At 42.1% G+C, this 20,078-nt stretch overlaps 1 protein-coding gene across 1 annotated transcript; it reads right to left on the reverse strand.

Annotated features, from left to right (window-relative positions):
* Positions 1-1,748: 1,748 nt before the first annotated feature.
* LOC137015296 (alpha-2-macroglobulin-like) lies at positions 1,749-17,533 on the reverse strand. Its single transcript, XM_067380156.1, has 33 exons — positions 17,445-17,533; positions 16,966-17,146; positions 16,688-16,844; positions 12,957-13,009; positions 12,842-12,862; positions 12,514-12,679; positions 12,321-12,405; positions 12,019-12,139; positions 11,800-11,920; positions 11,573-11,682; positions 11,321-11,491; positions 11,016-11,249; positions 10,728-10,940; positions 10,490-10,639; positions 9,186-9,317; positions 8,967-9,057; positions 8,437-8,530; positions 8,030-8,255; positions 7,833-7,959; positions 7,634-7,755; positions 7,508-7,559; positions 7,346-7,429; positions 7,084-7,260; positions 6,845-6,920; positions 6,502-6,658; positions 5,359-5,433; positions 4,458-4,620; positions 4,188-4,381; positions 3,883-4,095; positions 3,655-3,773; positions 3,146-3,335; positions 2,939-3,044; positions 1,749-2,821 (listed from the first exon to the last, which is right to left on the reverse strand). The coding sequence occupies exons 1-33, from the start codon at positions 17,525-17,527 to the stop codon at positions 2,781-2,783; spliced, it is 4,305 nt and encodes a 1,434-aa protein (XP_067236257.1). The 5' UTR covers positions 17,528-17,533; the 3' UTR covers positions 1,749-2,780.
* Between the last annotated feature and the right edge of the window lie 2,545 nt (positions 17,534-20,078).

Raw genomic sequence — 20,078 nt, forward strand, 5'->3', positions numbered from 1 at the left:
GCAGTCTAAAGAGAGGGGATACGCAGAAGGATGGTAGTCCCTTCATGGGGTACTCCAAGCTAAAAAGTTTGGGAACCACTGTCCTAACCTGTCTGAGTGCCATACAAGCTGTCATGCCTGTATCTCTTGAAGTATTAAAGATATCTTAATTTCATTCTCATTCTTAATAAACTTTCCTTTTGAAATCTTTATATTTAAGGCCCTATATATTTCATTCCCATTGATATTGGGACCCCAATGTGACTCCATGTTCAAATTGTTGAATTTACCCATTTTCAATGGTCAAGAACAATGTTGATAGTTATTGTGTTTAAAGAAGAATGTGTAAAGAACAAATAACACTGAAAATAGAAATGAATCTTGTATTCCTCTATCAAAACAACTGAATTCATCACACCTGTCTGAGGGCCAAACACACATTTTTCTGAAGTTTACAGGTCTTTAATTCAAGAAGTGTTAAAGATATCTTAATGTCATTTTAGATTCTTGTTCTTATGAAACTTTTCTTCTGTAATCTTCATTTTTAAGGCCCTATATGGTTCAATTTCATAGATATAGGTAACGTGTAGTTACAATACTGCGTATTTGAACTGCGTATTTGGTAGCTTCAGAAACTGTTAAAATGAACAAAATCCCATCCACCTAAAAATATATTCTTATAAATACACTTTTGAGAGCAAGTTAATGGGCCTCATTTATAAATCTATGGGTTTCACGTGTGATTCATCAAACATTCGTATGCTGGCAATCCTATCACACGAATGATCGAACAATGGTAAATGTGGCGGCTGAAAACAATCGTCATTTGAATTTCACACCCCTAAAAATTCACATTTTACAAGCCTCTCCCCTAGAGTTTATGACATGGAGAAACATAACCCAGCCAAGAAGAGGAACTAATCTCATGAAATTTAATTTGCCTGTTTCTAGATTACTCTTTTGCCTGTGTTCCCTGCCTTGTTGTTTGTTTGTTTGTTTGGACTGCCTGCCTGTGTTTGACCTTGCCCATACTCTGGATAATGTGTCTGGATTGTCCCTATAATTAAAGCTGCGTTTGGATCTCCAACCCTTTAAGTCTCTTAGCAGTTTTGTAACAACATCATATCATCTGAACAAACTTTGCACAGAAAAAAACAGGCTACTGACCCGTTTCCTGAAAACAAACAATACTGAAATTCAGAGTCAAGAATCACCTACACCCACTCAGAGTGAGAGAGTTACTGTAAACACTGGTTTATGTTTACAAAACCCTTGACCACTTCTAATATGATGTCTGAAAAGATTTTATCATTCAAAACTGTCAAGTAAATCTGTTAAATGAGCAATTAAATGATACTTTTACTTGAGTGTGTACACCATGATTAAGACTTCTGCCCGGGATCATCTTATAATGTTACTAAAAATACAGTTTAACACTGGGATAGATATGCAGATCGGCAGGTGCGACACACAGGCAGGAAAAGCTCAAGGTTTATGAAATTTCCTGATAAAATATTGTGTTTTTTTTTTTTTTTTAAGGAATAATGATGTGATGGGATGAGTGAAGTTTCTAACCTCTCAATGAAGTGATTTGTGAAATTTATATTTGTTCATATTTTTCATAATTTGGTTGTTGTTTGTTGATGCTGTTCAGTTAATAGTGAAGGACAAAATAAATATTCAAAAGCACGAGGACCTAATTGTAACGAGGCAGCAGACTCAATGGGATCCATATGCAGCTTTAATAAACAATCGTAGTCGTACAGGCAATGGTCAGATAACAGCATCAGGAACAACGTAGAATAAACAGAGACAGGGTCGGTACCAGGCAGAGGGTCAGGACAGGCGTCAGACAGGGCAGAATAGTCCAGAGAACAGGCAGAGGTACAACAAGGCAGGCGGCAATAGGCAAACGAGGTGGTCAGGCAGTCCAAGGTCAAACACGGGATAACAACACACAGGGTAAACGCTCAGAAATGAATGCAGGGCAAATTAAGACTTCACGAAGCATGATGGGTTATGGGAGTCTTAAATAGTCCAGGGAATGCACTGCAGGTGGGAGGTGTAATCAGTCCAGGTATGTGGGATGGGAGTTGTAGTTCTAGAGACCGGTTAGTACTCCGGTGATGGCGCCCTCAGGTGGCGATCGGAGGGGACCACAGAGACCGTTTCTGTGACACTAATGGATATAAATTGCCCTCTTACAGTGTGTCACAAAAAAAGCAGAGCTGAGATAAGATAAAAAAAATGGTAACACTTTAGTTTAGGGTCTAATTCTCACCATTAACTAGTTGCTTATTATGATGCATATGACTAGAATATTGGCTGTTTATTAGTACCTATAAAGCACATATTAATGCCTTATTCTGCATGACCATATTCTATATCCCATAATCCCACCGAATACCTAAACTTAACTATCTTACTAACTATTAATAAGCAGTAATTAGGAGTTTATGGGGCAAAAGTCATAGTTAATAGTTAGTTGGTGAGAATTGGACCCTAATCTAAAGTGTGTCAGAAAATTCACAAGATGTCGCCATAATAATCTCATTGGATTCTGAAATGTTGCCATACCATGTAGCTACTACACATTCAACAATTCAACCAGCTCACCATAACTTGTTTTCATCACTTTTATTAATCATATGCATTGAGAATTCATTAGTCAAGTTGGCCAAAAACTGATTAGGGGGTTTGTTCAAATTTGGGCAATTGGAAATAATTTTGTCCAGGATAAAGAATGAACATAATAATTTTAAACTTGAGTTTTCAAACATCTTTGTCATGGCTGATGCACTTCATTCACAGTGGAAGGAGTACTCCGCCTCTGACTGGTCACCTGAAAGAAAAAGATTTCACATTCATACAACAATGGAAACCTGTACAGGGAAAAACTCTGAATAAACAATGTGCGTCACATGATCAAAACATTCAACGCTGGCATATTAAATCTTACTTGTTTGGTAGTAATCATACACTTTGACCACAGCTGGCTTGAGATTCTTCACTGGAAGAACCCGTTTCATTTGTATCTGGTAATTGATTGGAATATTTCGTGGGATCTGCAGGAGGAAACAAACTCATCAGTCATGGACATTACAGATAATATGTTGATGAATCAATCTAATGAAATAAAATCATGTGAATGTTGCTGTTCTCTCACCTCCTTCAAATAAACTATGAGATGATCATTTTTAGAATCGACCCTTTCCACAAGTGATGCATATATTCTGGAAGAACTTCCAAGCTGTGATGAATCACTAAAACTCACAAGTGATGTCTCAGCTGTGAATCCAGATAAGAGTTTAATATCCACAATGGCCATGTTAGTCCTTTCCTGTAGACCATCATATCTGGAAAAGAGAAAATGAAAAGATATGGTTCTTAAATGATAAATTTACAAAGAAAAGCGAGAAGCGAGAAAAGCCAGTTTTTGACAGATTAATCCCAGAGGGAGCATATATAAGGAACAAAACAGGGCCGAGACACAAACCTTGAGGAACACCGGAAATGATGGGACAATGTTGTTGCAAAGATACTTACAGTCAATAGAATGTTCAAAAGGAACCATCAAATTAAAGTGTTACCAAAATATTCAGTAAAGATTTATTTGTCAGTAAATATTAACTCATAATCATGTTCTTGTCTTTTGATGAACACAAATGTTCTTACTTGACAGTGAACTTCAAAATGAAATTTTGTCCCAATGTTTTGCAATCTCCCTCAATCTTAGCATCAATGCTCAATGTTTTAGCTTCAGTAGGAGTGGGAATGTTGTAGAACTGGGCCATCTGAGAGAGTCAACACAAACAAATACACATTCATAAATCATCTCACAGCAGAATAACCACAAAAGAGAGAAAGTGAGTATGAGTAAATGAAGCTGAACACACTACAGACCTGCACAGACACACAGGTCGAGCCCTTCACTTCAATGCTGTATTTGGCTGGAACGTTCTGCAGCTGCTTCTCCTGGTACAGTAACTTGTTGTCCTGATTGACATCAAAGTGGTGAGTGTCTCCTTCTGACTGTACAGTCACTGTGCTGGAGCTGTCAGAGCTGAACACTTTGGTGGCGTACAAAGACAGAGCCTGAAGAGCCACCACTGTGTCCTGGGAAATAAATGTGTTCAGTAATGTCACTTTTACTCATTCACACCAGCACATTCAGCAATAGTGTGTTTGAGTGGAGAAGTTTGAGTAACCTGTGTGGAGGAGAATCCTCCATAGGCATTCTGCTGCTTCACAAGCCACCTGACAATCATGTTAGCATAGCCAAGATCAGCTGTGGTGACTGAATCTGCAGTGAGAACGGCTAGCAGCACATATGAGCTGATCTCCACTGCCAGAGACTCGGAGTCATCAGCAGATGCAGACTGAGACCAGTGGAGAAGAGACCCTAAAGGACAAAAGACACACATGTACAATAGTGCAGTCATAAAAGACAACAAAGTCATCAGAAACAAACCTCTTACCGTCTGAAATAGCAACTTTCTCCAGTTTCTTGAAAAGCTGCTGTCGAGTGAGCGTGTCTCTAGCCAGACTGAAAGTGTAGGCGAGCAGAGCAGTGGTGTAAGTGTTTCTGACATCTGCAATGACAGACCTCAAGCATGATAAACCTTCACTGATGACAGGATCCTGTGACAAAAAACGAAAAGAAACAAACGCTGTGAGTGTCATTTTTCTATGAGTTTATACTAGGGCAGCCCGTTTTATTGCACGATACGAAAAATAACATTGATATAGTGCTTAAACGCCATTCTTAGTGCGATTATGAAATCGCAAACGCTGCAATAATTTTTTTATGTGCAGCTTGTCAATGAAGTATGGCTCCAAATGCTAATCCATCTGAAAGCACTGCGAGTTTGAGCCGCTTATAATGTACATTTGAAAAAGAAACACGCGTCAAACATCTTTCAAGACATGAGAAGCATTTATTAACATCTTGTCCAACAAAAGACAATATTTAATAACACGTTTTTACTCCAAACTCACCCCATAACGACAGTTGAGCATGTGAGATGATGAGTCTTCTTACACAGAATAAGGCAGTCGTGTGTTTATTAGTCATGTTTAATCAATCAAAGCATTACAATCTTCTGTTTATTCAGCTACAGCAGCGATAATACAGGATTTCCTGGAATGACGCGTGTTATCTACTACCGCAGCAGGACATATTTGTAGTTTCTGCACAAGAGCGCCCTCTGGCTTTCAGATGGAGAAGCATTTACTACTGATCACAGAGCCGTACAGCTCTGACAAGCTGCACATAAAAGAATCGCAGCCTTTGCCAAATTGCATGCGATAAAATTTGCAATAAATCGTGATATATTGTGCAGCCCTAGTTTATACTGTGTTTCCTGTAGATGAACTTACTGTGACTGGAGTTTCCAGTTCAAGCAATGATGCAGTAATGTAGGCAGTCATGGTTGCCTCATCATTGACTCCACCCTGCAATATATGGGAAATAAAGGATAAATAAAGCAACACACTGAAACAACTAAAGGAAAGTGTATCTAGACAAACTTTGATGTTGGCTTGAGAAAGTCTTTGGGCACTATCATACACCCAGTACAATGCAGCGCCAGGAGCGACGCAAGTATTTTTTGCTAGTTTCAGTCCGGCACAGTTTCAGTCGTTCCTTGACTACATTTCCCAGAATCCTCCCTGCCAATCACCTGCACTCACATTATCTGGACTATTTAAGCCACTCACATCCTCACACACTTTGCGTGCTCTTGTATTCTCCTGTTGCAATTCTGAGCGTTAGCTATCTTGTCTGTCTGCCTGTTCCTGATCCTGTCTGTTCCCTGTGTACGATTCTCTGCTGCCTGCCCTTTGGACTATTTGCTGTGCTTTGGATTTACGATTGTTATCTGCCAGCCCTGACCCATTGCCTGTTCTTCGACTACGATTCTGCCTGCTCTCTGCCATACCTGCTTGCCTGGGTCTCCGGCGTGGGAGTCGGACGCTCTAACAAGGAGGCTAAAGGCTGCAACCTCCAGCGTCAGTCACTAGAGCATCTCTTGAGATCAGAGGAGGTTTACCCCCGTTACACTAATAATATGTGCCTATATGCTTCTGCTTATTACACACACAGACACACGCAGCAGCACACAAACATGCCAACATTTGAAGCGGATCAAAAAAGTTAAAAGTTGTCCTAGGACAAGAACAGGTATGGCATTTTGGTTTTACGACAACTTTAATGAAAGGTTTTGATCCACTTCAAATGTTGACTATTGTATTAAACACTAATTACTCATTAAGAGAAAAGGGACAACCTTGTTAGACCATGCGCCAGGCGCACTGATCATTTTTCCCATCGTTAAACTGGCAAAAGTGGATTCGGACACGCCTTAACTGCACTTGTGCCGTGCGCTTTAGACCATGCGCTTAGATCATTAAAATAGGGCCCTAAATGGTCTTATAGATTCCAGGTTTTCTAGATAGTTACCAGGCCATTTCTAGGTGGTTTCTATGGTTTTGGTTTATATAGATTTATAGATGTTAACAGACCTTCATTCTATTGTCGAACAGTCTTCCCTGTTGGAGAAAACAGCCATCTGAATCCCGTCTGTTTATTAACCATTCCTTTGCACTCTGAATAATGTTTGGATCGATAAATATGTATTTCTGTGCTCTGCCAAAGGACCTCAGCACAAAGGCAGTCAACCTGATGGTGTGGAAGATATAATTCAATTCAATAAATCATTCTATTCATCACAAATCTAAAAACAAATCATTTGAACTGAGAGACACATTTTTAAATGTGATTTTGTACCATCTTCTTAGGTTTGTTACTGAAGATTACCTTGATATTAGTTCTGTTTAACAAAAGAAATAGTGGAAATATATTTACCATGTATTCCCATCACCATTACCAAATGTGCTGTATGATCCATCAAAATGCCTGTAGTTCATTTGTCTCTGGTATCCTGTTTAGTGTGATGATGGTTAACACTTTAAGTGTCTGATAATTTAACTTTACTGAATGACATTCAGGTGTGTTAAAAATGTGTAATTTGGTATATAAAAGAAAACACAATCTCAGTATTTTCTTATTCTTAGTATTTTCTTGACATGGTTTATGTCTCTCACCGCTCTTCAGGAAGCCTGTGGCTGTCTCTCGGATGGCTGAGGTGAGCTGCTCCGTGTTCTCCAGATACTGCAGTATGTAAATATTGGGAGAAAGAACAGCCATGTTTTGTTCTCCACAGCCGTACGGCATCCGTAATAATCCGTGAAGATTCCTCAGCGCCCGACCCAATATGTCTCCTAGAAACCATACCCAAATAAAACTCACTACATTTTATAATCCAAACCCAATCTCCTCATTTCTGCTTGTATTTGTAAATGTTACCAATGACTGAAACAGAGGATCTGACTGATCCCTCTATCACATCTTTAGGAAGAGTCAGAGCCACTTCCTCTGAGAGAGTGTCACCTGTAAAGAGGCAGAAACACATATCAGCGATGATCAGCAGAGTAACGCTATGATGTTAAATAGAGTCTGTGGACTTACCCTTTGGACACAGTAACCAGCTGTGAGTCTCAGTCTTTTCAGTTCCTTCTGCCTGCAGCATAAAACAATCACATCAACACATCATACTGACAGAAGCAGCATTAAGGCTGTTTGATGTGCGCTGACCTGTACGAGCAGACTTCGTGTGACTGTGTCAATGCGTCCTCTCTCTGGGACGGTCACGATCTCATTGTCACACACAGTCTGGGACGCCTCTGCCTCCGCACTGACAGTGATATTCAAGACTCCTGCAGCACAAGACATGTACATGTAGATGCATCAGACACAAACACTGAGAAACAATGATTCAGACTGGAAAACCCACCAAGAACAGAAGGAGTGAGGATCCATTTAAAGGTTTTTCTTCCAGCAGCACATAGACAGGATGAATACTGATCATCAGAGGAGGCTTTGAGAGTGTAGTCTGATGAAGGAGCTGGAGTCACTTTAACCTGTCAATCAACCACACATGATTAGTGGCATATTGGATATGATTTGATTAGACTGAGTCTGAAATCTCACCATGATGCACTTGGACAGATAGTTGAAGACAGTGGCCTTCAGCTCAAAGATCTCCCCACGGATGATGGAGTAAGGCAGAGAGAGCTCCAGGAAGAAGGGCTGGAAAACTGTCAGCTGAGCAGGAGGAGCCAGACCCAGACCGTCGGAGGACAGACAGAAGGCCTCCGTCTCCCAAGAAGTGATGGTGTCAGGAACCGTGACAGGAATCTGAGCTGATCCAGAGTCCCTGTGGAAGAATTACAACAATAGGCATATTTGATTCTGCCATTGTTTCAACACACAGATGATTATGAATCTGCAAAGCAAGCAATGTATTTTCTGTCCTGTGGTCGTGATGGGAGATGATGTATTAAAGATGAGTAATAAGATAAATGTGATGTTAAATATATCGATTATGCTTCACATACCCCACTTCAACAAGTTCCCAGATCCAGGTTTCTGGAAAGACGGAGCGAACCGTAACAAAAAAATCTTCAGCACCAAAATCAGGATCCTTTGGAGCTATCGATGGAAAAAAGTGATATTTTATAGTTTTATATTTTATGTATTTGAACAGCACCTCAAAATAACCAAGTCTATATCAGTCATATATGAACAGCAAATGGAAGTTGGATCATCTTTCTAATATACATTATTTTATTTTCATATACTGAATTATTTTAGTGCTATCAAAGTTTTCTAGTTTCAGTTTATTTAGATTTTAGGGCTGTCAAAGTTAATGTGTTGATTTTATTTTACAAAAGTTAAATAGTTAGGTTTTTGTTACCAACGATAACTGATTCAAAGTTAATAACCCCAGAAAATCCTATGTCACATCACTAGAATTGAGTACAAATTGAACAAGTCTCACAATTTTATTTTTTGAAATATATTTCATTACTAACACATACATATTTAAACATTAGAGCTTGAATTGTAATACCAGTACATGATGTACCTATATGGTGTGTGTCAATTATCAAGCCAGCGCATGACAGACACCGAGGGAATCGCAAAACCAAATTTGTTGCCATCTTCAATCCCACTCTCTGTCAAATGGAAAAGATGAACCACAATAAAAGCCAAGAAAATTCTAATTACTTTTAATTGTCAGTATAGTCAAGGGGGCGCATGTGCAGCATTTACTCTGCTAATCATCATCTACTGCACCCGTTACCGTTAAGGTTGCATAGGCTTTGCCGGTCGGCACACGTTGATGGGGTCTCATGAGCAGATACTCCTCCTCCTGCTCATCTTCAACAGCGTAAGGAAAATCTGACCTCGACTGCACTGGCAGCAGGTTGAAGATCTGTGACGGGACCACATTCACACACTATCAGTATGATTTCAAAAAATTCTACACTAAATAAATCATGTATTTTCCAACAAAACTTTAAATGCATTCTGGTGAGAAAGAATGAAGATTAATGTTAAATCTGCTGAGAACGGATGTCAGTTTAAACACTGATGGATCACAGCAGTAATAACTAAAGTCTGATTCACACTGTCACAGTTCAATACTAAGGGCCCTATAATACACCCGGCGCAATGCAACGCAGGCGCAGCGCAAGTGTGTTTGCTAGTTTGTGTCTGGCGCCGTTCGCGTTTTCCCATTCAGCGCCATGTCCTTAACTTAGTAAATGAATTTGCGCCAGTTACTGCGCCCATGGGCGTGCTGGTCAAAAAAAAAGAGGTGTGTTCAGGCGCATTGCTATTTTAAGGAGCTGCGCCATAGACCAACTCAAACCTGGTCTAAAGTCTAAAGTCAATGGCGCAATATTTTTTTGTTAGAGTGCGTTGGTAGAAACTGCGCCTCTGGGCGCGTCCACAGTGCGTGTTGACTTTGATTATTACACACAGGGATGCGCATCACACAAACATGCCAAATATTAAAAACAAAAGGATTACAGTGTAAAAGAATATTATTGTGTAGGCTACATAAATATAAAAATGTAATGATGAATAGTCATTGCGTGTATTAGAATTAGGCTACCTGTTTTCAATTCAGCCTATTACTACTTATAATGATGAACGAAATTGGCTAATTAATTGAACAATCGTGCCAATACACACACATATATATTAACTGACTCATCGCGCTGAGCTATTTGAAAGCCTGCATTTGCAAGCCCGCTTTAACTTCGCGCACGAGCAGATCGGTTTCTTCGCTTGAAAAGCGTTCAGCTTTTCCGCCAACAAATTCCGCCATGTAAATAGCAATCCGCCATGGCACGAGCGCATCTCGCTCTTAAAGGGAATGGGAGATGACACTCTGATTGGTTTATTGAACGTTACGCCCATTACTCATTAAGAGAATAGGGACAACCCATTTCAAAAATGCGCCCCGGCGCACGGACCGTTTTTCCGTCGTTAAAATAGCAAAAGTGGATTTGGACACGCCCTGAGTGCACCTGCGCCGTGCGCTTTACACTTTGTGTTTAGATCGTTAAAATATGGCCCTAAATCTTTAGGCATCTGCACCTTGTCAGTATCCAGGCGTTCTCCAGACTTCAGGATCAGGATGCTCTGATCTATAGCACTGAGGCCACACAGCGAACCAGGCTGAGCTGAGAGCTGGAGAGTGTTTTTCTCACCAGGAACTGCTTTAGCAGGAGAAAACTGCAGAGACACCTGTGACATACAGTGAATAGGCTTTATTTTAGAATTGAGTCAGTAATACAGTTTTAAAGAGGCTCATTTCTAAAGCTACAATACACACCTTGTTTTTGAAACACTTTTCAGTGTCGAAATTTCTGCTACCAGCAACAACATCTTCACTGGGCAGAACACAGTACGCCAGAATCTGCATTACAGGAGACAGATATCCACCAACAGACAGTTTGAATGACACCGTGCCTCTTGCTACTCCATTAGAAGATTTCACTTCAACCGTCTCATATCCATGATGAACGATCACTCCTCTGGACAAGACCTGAAACAGGCATCCAGTTATCACTGTTAAACAAAAACATCACTGTAAGAATGGACATACTGCGCATGTTCTCACCATATAGACAATGTCAGTTTTGAAGTCTTCAACTGTCTCTCCAAAAAAGGAGTACTTGATGGTGGCTGTAAACTCAGAGTCACACTTTAATGGCTGCTCAGTATTCTCTATAATCAGTTCACTTGTTGGATTGTATGGATATGGAACAGGATGGAGGAGCTGAACTGTTTTTATATCCGCAGAGATGTAAGGCCCGTAGTGGTAATAAAAACGCCCCCCTTGATAGACACTTGCCTGGATAACAAAGAATCACAAATAACTTCTGCAATCGAACACAAAAGAAAAGTGAACACAAACTCTCTAACAATTAGGTCAATATCCTGTTCAGAAAGACTGGATGTATTGAGAGAGAAGCTGGCCAGTCCATCGCTGTCTGTCGTGAGATTTAGGAGCAGTTTTGAATTCCAACTTTTATCCTCTAAAAGATAAACCTGTTTGTTTTGAATTGGTGCGCTTTTGAAAATTGAGAGTTTGATCTGTTGAAAATAAGATTTTGAAGGAATAAATGACAGAATAATTCTGTACATATCAATGGTGTTAAAGTGAGACATACTTACTTTTCCTTCTATAACTGATCCGTGTTGATATGTTTTGGGAAGGTCAATAAATGTGACGTTACCAATTTCATGAGTGAGAGATACAAATTTATATTGTCTCATGGTGATCTCTGTACAGTAACAGTAAAAACACCAAAATAAGTATTTCTTCAAATAAGAGTAAAACATCAAAAATGAGAAATTCAATAAATGTGGGTAATGGGATGTGACCAAATCCAACAGCTCACCTGTTCCTTCTTCCGTCAGCACTGCCTCAACATAAAGGAAATTCTGCAGGACAGCCTTTAGTGTGGTGTTCAGAAAGACTGATGTATCTAAGGTATGGATGGCACAGCCTGTCTTTTCTATCTAATTATAATGAATGAACACAAACATAGCATACTGACTAATTAATTGGAGAAATGGAGGAAAGACAATGCACTATTAGTGCGTTTCAACTCATATACCTCAATGGTTTCCTCTAAACAAAGTGAAGTGATTTGACGGAAGAGGTAAAAAAAATGATGGGACTTATCACGGCACACTTTCACCCATGATTTACCAGCTACGGGCTGTCCGTACATGTATCTGTGAAAAAAGTACAAGCAACTGATCTACAGCCCAGGCTTGAGTTAAGCATCTGATATATTAGGATGGGGGTTACAATAAGTAACTGATTTAATTATCAATTAAATCAAGCAACTTAATTGTGCCAAGAATGGACGAACACAATGCTCTCTTAATGCAGGAAATAAAATAAACCACTCACTTTCCGCAAACCTCAATTATCAGTTCCTCTTCTTCAAAATTTAATTTATTCGGGCTTTTTACAGTAACTTCAAACTTAGGCAAAACTAGAAGTCAAAAGGCAGAAATTACTAGTCAAATTAGATTTTAATATTCAAACATATTACTGAAATTTTTCCCACGCAACAATGCAATCATTTGTTTTTATGACTTACCATACTTTTTCACCTCAAAACCATGTGAGATCATCCAGTCACTAATAAAAGCCTTCAGTTTGTACATGCCTTCACGGGCCTCGGGGTTTAATTCATAAGAAAGCTGCAAAATCCACCTTGGTGAAGAAACATTTGTCCATTGACCAATCCGATTACCTTTACTGTCCTGTTTAATACCAAAGCCACAGTGCAGAGATTTAGTAACATCCTGACTATCAATGAAGAAATGTTTAATTAGCCTACTGAAAATGCAATAATTGCAAAGGTAATAGAATCAGATTTGAAAGGTGTGTTTGTAATGACTGCACAAACGGTTTTGTGTTCTTACCTCAAGAACCACTCTACTATACTGTAAAACAGCAAAGAGTAATTAAAGATTAAGAGCTAAAAATGTGTTTATTTATTAAACGTGTATTCAACGATGCAAGATAAACACATCTGACCTGCTGAACAAGGGGTGCAAAGTTTGTATCCATGGAAACAACTCTGAAGTTTACTGTAAAATAGAAATGTGTATTAAAAAAACTCCACTTTTGACGTCTTCAGCTCTTATGTAAGGCACAGTCTGTCAGTATTTCACTCCTGTAAATGACTGAAATGTGTGTGAAAGTAACCGTATTAAGGACCAAATACAGGGTTGACAAATGCATTCTGCTGCTGGGTGAACATGTCTTGTGGCTGTGGCTCTCCAGGAACTAAGTTAGACACCCCTGATCTATAGCATCTCTAGATTTCATATAAAATAAATTCATAGAGATACTGATATCAAGAGATTTACTTCATCAGATATTTGTAATTACAGTATTTAGGCTGAATAATGTGAGGGGATTGTTCAAACACACACTAGATGACCAATTCTCATGTTTCCAAAGCTCCTCAAACTTATCTGCTTCCCTCTTCTGCTCCTCTTTTCTGTGTAAAAGTGTGAAATACATGTGTACTTCATACTCTTTTACTACCTGCTGGTTTGTGCAGCATTTGTAATTTTTGACTTATGGTGCTACTGTCACGATCACGTCTGTTCCTGTCACTGTTCCCGGACTACATCTCCCACCATCCTCTCTGCCACTCACCTGCACACACTTCACACTAATCACTGATCACCACACCCAGCTGCAGCTCATTACCTGGACTATAAAGGACTTCCACACACACCACCTCACCGCGAAGTATTGCTAACTCATGTTACAATTCCAAGCGTTTATATCCGGTTTGTCTATTGTTCTTGTTCCTGCCTCTTACCCGCTGTTGATCCATTGCTGCCTGTCCTGACCTGTGTTTTGTATACCGTTCTGTGAGTGATATCTGCCTGCCTTTTGATCTACCGCCTGTACCCTGACTATGATCCTGCCTGTCCCTCTCTGTTCCTGTTTGTTCCTGTTTTGACCCTGCCTGTACGACCACTCTCACTTGTAAATAAATGCTGCACTTGGATCTCCTGCCTGAGTCTCCATTCATGACAGAATACTTCGCCAACCCAGATCCAGCAGCTTCTGTGAGCGTGTCCAGTCCCAGCATGGATCCCGTAAGGCACCTTGTAAGCCTTCGTCAAGGTAACTGCACCCTGGAGGCACATATTCAGAGATTCCTAGATATTGCTCATCTTTCTGATTTACCGGACTGTGCCCTCGTTGACTTTTTTGCATATGGACTAAATGAACCACTGAAGGACTATTTACTCACTAATGGTCCCCGAGGATCGTTTGTGGAATTTCTGGATTTTGCCCTGCTCACAGTTGGTTCACTTTTTACTGTGGGTGTCGCAGAGAAATGTGACACTATGGTGAATCATGTAATGGCTGCCACTAAAGTGAACACTCATAAAATGGCGGTCACAACAACAACACAAAGTCAAGCCACATTTGATCTCCCAGAGCCACATCACGTCTCCGCTGATCTGCCAGAGTCAAGTTACGTCTCCGCTGATCGCCCAGAGCAACGTCACGCCTTCGCTGATTGCCCAGAGCAACGTCACGCCTTCGCTGATTGCCCAGAGCAACGTCACGCCTTCGCTGATCGCCCAGAGCAACGTCACGCATTCGCTGATCGCCCAGAGCAAGGTCACGTCGCCGCTGATCGTCCAGAGTCACGTCACGTCTCTAGATCAGTCAGGGAGCGGAGAGGACTGCGTTGCAGTGTGGCAGATCCGCCGATGACTTCAGCTCGAGCGGCTGGCATCCCTAAGCATCCACCAGCCGCTTCGCACTCAAGCCAGCCGGCCGCTTTGCACTCAAGCCCGCCGGACGCTACGCTCTCAAGCCCGCCGGACGCTACGCTCTCAAGCCCGCCGGACGCTACGCTCTCAAACTCGCCGGACGCTACGCTCTCAAGCTCGCCGGACGCTACGCTCTCAAGCTCGCCGGACGCTACGCTCTCAGGCTCGCCGGACGCTACGCTCTCAGGCTCGCCGGACGCTACGCTCTCAGGCTCGCCGGACGCTACGCTCTCAGGCTCGCCGGACGCTACGCTCTCAGGCTCGCCGGACGCTACGCTCTCAGGCTCGCCGGACGCTACGCTCTCAGGCTCGCCGGACGCTACGCTCTCAGGCTCGCCGGACGCTACGCTCTCAGGCTCGCCTGTTGCAACGCTCTCAAGCGCCCTGGACGCGATGGACAAGATGGCCACTTTGCCAGTGCCTACGGGCAAGATGGCCGCCCCTTCGGTGCTCACGGAGGTAGGGGACGTTCCAGCCATTAAGTCCGCTCCAGAACCCGCTTCAGCCAGTGAGTCTGCTCCTGAACCCACTCCAACCGGTAAATCATCGACTCACCCTCGGAAAAAGAGGAGGAGGAGGAGGAGGAGGAGGAAGGCATCCTCCTCTCCTCAAGACGCCGATGCCCTTCAAGAGGCCGCTGTGGGCCTGGGGACCATTCCAGAGGTCTCTCCTGCTCCGCCCAAACGCCTCGCCCTGCCGGCGCCACCTGAGCTCCTCGCCCTGCCGGCGCCACCCAAGCTCCTTGCGCTGCCAGCGTCATCCACGCTTCCAGCCCTGCCAGCGCCACCCAAGCTTCCAGCCCTGCCAGCGCCATCCAAGCTTCCAGCCCTGCCGGCGCCACTCAAACACCTTGCCCTGCCGGAACCACCCGAACTCCTTGCCCACAAACCCGCTACGGGCTCCACTGAAATCCCCAAGAACTTTTGGGGGGGGGGGCAGTGTACCTGAGGGTGGGGAGCTTGTGGGTGGGGACCCTGCTCGACCATGGCCGTTAAGTGCCTTTGAACTGTTACGGCCATCAATGGACTCTGACCCGCTAGGGTCACTTATGGACTCTGACCCGCTGGGGTCAGTTATGGACTCTGACCTGCTGGGGTCTCCTATGGACTATGATCCGCTGGGGTCACCTATGGACCCTGACCTGCCGTGGCTGCCTGAGCCACCTGACCTGCCGTGGCTGCCTGAGCCATCGGACCCGCCGTGGCTTCCTGACACCCCTGACCCGCCGTGGCTGCCCGAGGCTCCTGATCCGCCGTGGCTGCCCGAGGCTCCTGACCCGCCGTGGCTGCCTGAGGCTCCTGACCCTCCGTGGTTGCCCAAGTCTCTGGAACCTGCATTGGAGATCTGTTCCCGTCTACCATTAGATCTCCAATGCACCCACCCCTCGTTATGTCACGATCACGTCTGTTCCTGTCACTGTTCCCGGACTACATCTCCCATCATCCTCTCTGCCACTCACCTGCACACACTTCACACTAATCACTGATCACCACACCCAGCTGCAGCTCATTACCTAGACTATAAAGGACTTCCACACACACCACCTCACCGCGAAGTATTGCTAACTCATGTTACAATTCCAAGCGTTTATATCCGGTCTGTCTATTGTTCTTGTTCCTGCCTCTTACCCGCTGTTGATCCATTGCTGCCTGTCCTGACCTGTGTTTTGTATACCGTTCTGTGAGTGATATCTGCCTGCCTTTTGATCTACCGCCTGTACCCTGACTACGATCCTGCCTGTCCCTCTCTGTTCCTGTTTGTTCCTGTTTTGACCCTGCCTGTACGACCACTCTCACTTGTAAATAAATGCTGCACTTGGATCTCCTGCCTGAGTCTCCATTCATGACAGCTACATCAGCTCACTGCATGACCATAACGTGCTTTACTTGATGTGTATTAGATGTCAGTGACACCAGCATTATTTACTGAGGTTTAGTCTTTGAAGCATTCACAGCTCACCTGTCTGTCCTGGATTATAGATGGGTTTATCAGTCTGGATAAAGGTCGGAGGATGGTAAGGCTTGAACATGACTTTTCTCTCTTCGGTCATCTTGAAAGCCTTTCCGTGAAGTTCTACCTTTATATTCTGCACTGATTCTGCTTCGACCAGAGGAGCCTGATGAGAGATTATGTACTGTATTTACAACCTGCCATCACAAAAACTAGATGCATTATGCTGAAACGAACATATTTGATTATATTGTCATCATCTTGGGCACATTTTGTTGATGGCAGACCTTAAAGTTAAAGCAGCGGTGAAACTCTTCCTCAGCTTTCTCCTGCAGCAGTAACGTGCTCTGGTTTCCATGAACAAGATGAATGTTCATGACAAGGCTTTCATTGGGCTTGAGAAGACTTGCACACAGTTTGGCCTCAGATCCCGACTCAATCACAGCAGGAAATGTCACCATGAAAGATCTGTCCAGACACAATTATCATACAATATTGCCTGTGTAGTTAGATACATTAAGAAATATAACAAAAAATTAAACTGGGAGCAAAAATCAATGATGAATCAATTATGAGTCATGTTATACATGCCTTAAGTTGTGTTTCAAACAGCAAACCTCTACTGTGCAACACAGATCAGTTTAATAAATACAGGAGAAAGCATCAAGACTTATCTGACACAATGACTAAAGGTATACTAATAATTTATCACACTTAGAAAACAAACAATGTCTGCCTTCCTCAGCAGAAATGGTTAAAAACTCACAGCCTTTCTTGTCCATTGACACATATCAGGAGGAAAGAGAGCAGAAGGAGCCCTTTCCAACAGCAGCTCATATTCAGAGCCATGATGACGAGCGATCATCCATGTCATGAGATCAACTGGACTGTCTCTTTTAAAGGGACTCTCATGCTAAAGGAGGTCCTTCAAAACATCTGTATTGATCATCTGATTAATGATTCAACCATGTAAGCAATGGAGTTCAAAAACCTGTGCTAATATGCAGCTTGTTAGTTTGTCCAAAAATTCATTTGTGATGAGTTTGATAAATATAAATGGGCTCAGTTCAAGTAAAAACATGCAAAAGCTTTACTCCTGACCACATAATTCAGGGTTGAACTTAAAGGTTTCAATGTTGGAATACTCAAGAATTTAAATCTAAATAATCAAAATGATTTTATTTGGAGTCAAATTAGAAGGTATGTTAAATTTTTAGTAGTCAATCACATGCAAGAAATCAGCTTAGATCTTTAAAGTAAATGAAAGTGTACATGTGATCTTCTGAAAACAAACTCTTATCTTCATCTACAGAGAAAAGGACAGCTACTGACGTTTAACTCTGTGTAGACAAATAGTGGGCCAAGACAACTGATATTTAACATCCAGTGGCACATACACCCACTCAAACTGAGGGACAGTTACTGTAAACTGCTGTTTGCATTTGTCTACACAATATAACTAAACATGGCTACTGAAAGTCACCGAAAATCTGTTGTGTAAAATTAAATATGCAAGACACTTCCTGCTACCTGAGATTATCTAAACAGATGGGCAGTGTCATTTATTTCATATGTATATACAGTGCCACTTGAAAGTTTGTGAACCCCTTACAGAATCTGTGAAAATGTGAAAACTTTGACAAAATAAGAGGGATCATACAAAATGCATATTATTATTTTTTATTTAGTACTGTCTTGAGTAAGATATTTTACATAGAAGATGTTTGCATTTAGTTCACAAGACAAAAAAAAAAAAAAAAAAAAGCTGAATTCAAAAGTTAAAAAGTATGTGAAGCATTGATTCTCAATACTGTGTGGTTACCTGATGATCCACGACTGTTTTTATGTTTTGTGATGGTTGTTCATGAGTCTCTTGTTTGTCCTGAGCAGTTAAACTGAGCTCTGTCCTCCAGCTCCTGCAGATTCATCAGTTTTCAAGCATTTTTGCATATTTGAACCCTTTCCAGCAGTGACTGAATGATTTTGAGATCCGTGTTTTCACACTGAGGACGACTGAGGGACTCACTCGAGTGGTGGGTGATCACTCTAATAAGAATCCGGATGAGTGCATTTACATATTCTGCTGTAAAGACAAGACGAAGCTCAGCGATGTCTCAGGAGTAATCATACAAAATGATCATCTCGACATGTACGAAATGCAATTTTTGTTCAAGTGGTGTGATAGGGATCTGCTGAGTTGTCTTTTTTCAATGTTCAAATGGTGTGACATGCGTGACGGATACAATAAAGTTAAAGTGCAGCTGTTCCACCCTGAGAGATGCGCGCGCAGCGGTACATACTCTTTGCCGTCCCCGCCCATTCACTACAGCCATAAGAAGTGCTGCAAGCCAGTCCCACCCCGCACAACATCTTTATAAGCCATGTCTCAAGACAATGCTCCAGGCTGCAGCTACAGTCCTTCTTTCGACCACGGTCCTGACCCACCTGATGACAACAATGGTGATAATATTCAGCCAGACGAACCCGGAACATCTGCTGCCAGTAAAAAATGGTTAGATAAATTCTGCAAAGAACTCGGACATCACAACCTGAGTTACCTATCTGGTCTGTCTGACACAGCCTCTACCTCAACCGACAAGGGGATCGATGCCCCAGACGGATGCTTCACCGACCCCGGATTCAAAATCATCAAAGCTCTGATTGCTGTACTCCTGCAACATCTCATCAATGAAAAGCTGAAGGAGGACTGTGAAGGCTGTGCAATAAATCATCCCAGCCAACTGCAACATTCATGCCTGTTTGAACCACCCACCTACTTTTTCGACTCTCACTTTGACGAGCTGACCCGCAAACTGTTTAAACCTGATCTCCGAACCATCATAGCCTACGCCCTACACCGGTCTGACTTAAAGTCTCATCCTCAGAGAATTCAAGGAGCAGCCGGAGCTATTCTGCACGAATTAAAATACAAACCATTCATAGCTGCAAAGCTACAAGAAATCAGAGACAAACTTCTGGACAAATCCTGTGAGAAAGTGGTGCATGACACCGTCGATCTCTGGCAAGGTTTCTCAGTTGTGAATGGAGAGTGAGCCAGACTCCACCACCGCCACTGCCACCATGGGTGCTGTATGTAGCCAAAGGAGCATCATAGAATTTCTGTTTAACACTCTGAGGTCTGAAAACGCGCCGGCGCGTTTTGCATGTTTTTTTTCACATTGCAGCAAAACAGACTTAAAATACTCCGTCATTTTTTGTCATAGAGACATAAGTAATATATCAATTGAAACTATAGAATATCTTCTTTTATTTATATACACTCAAAGTAAAAACAAAATGTTGTGCTTTTTGTAAAATAAAAAAAAACTAACATGATGCGTGATCTCTCCTCTCCCTCTGAACGAAGTCCAATCTGATAGTTCTCAGAAAATGAACTGTA

Source organism: Chanodichthys erythropterus, chromosome 24 (genome assembly GCF_024489055.1).
Source record: "Chanodichthys erythropterus isolate Z2021 chromosome 24, ASM2448905v1, whole genome shotgun sequence".
Lineage (NCBI taxonomy): Eukaryota > Metazoa > Chordata > Actinopteri > Cypriniformes > Xenocyprididae > Chanodichthys > Chanodichthys erythropterus.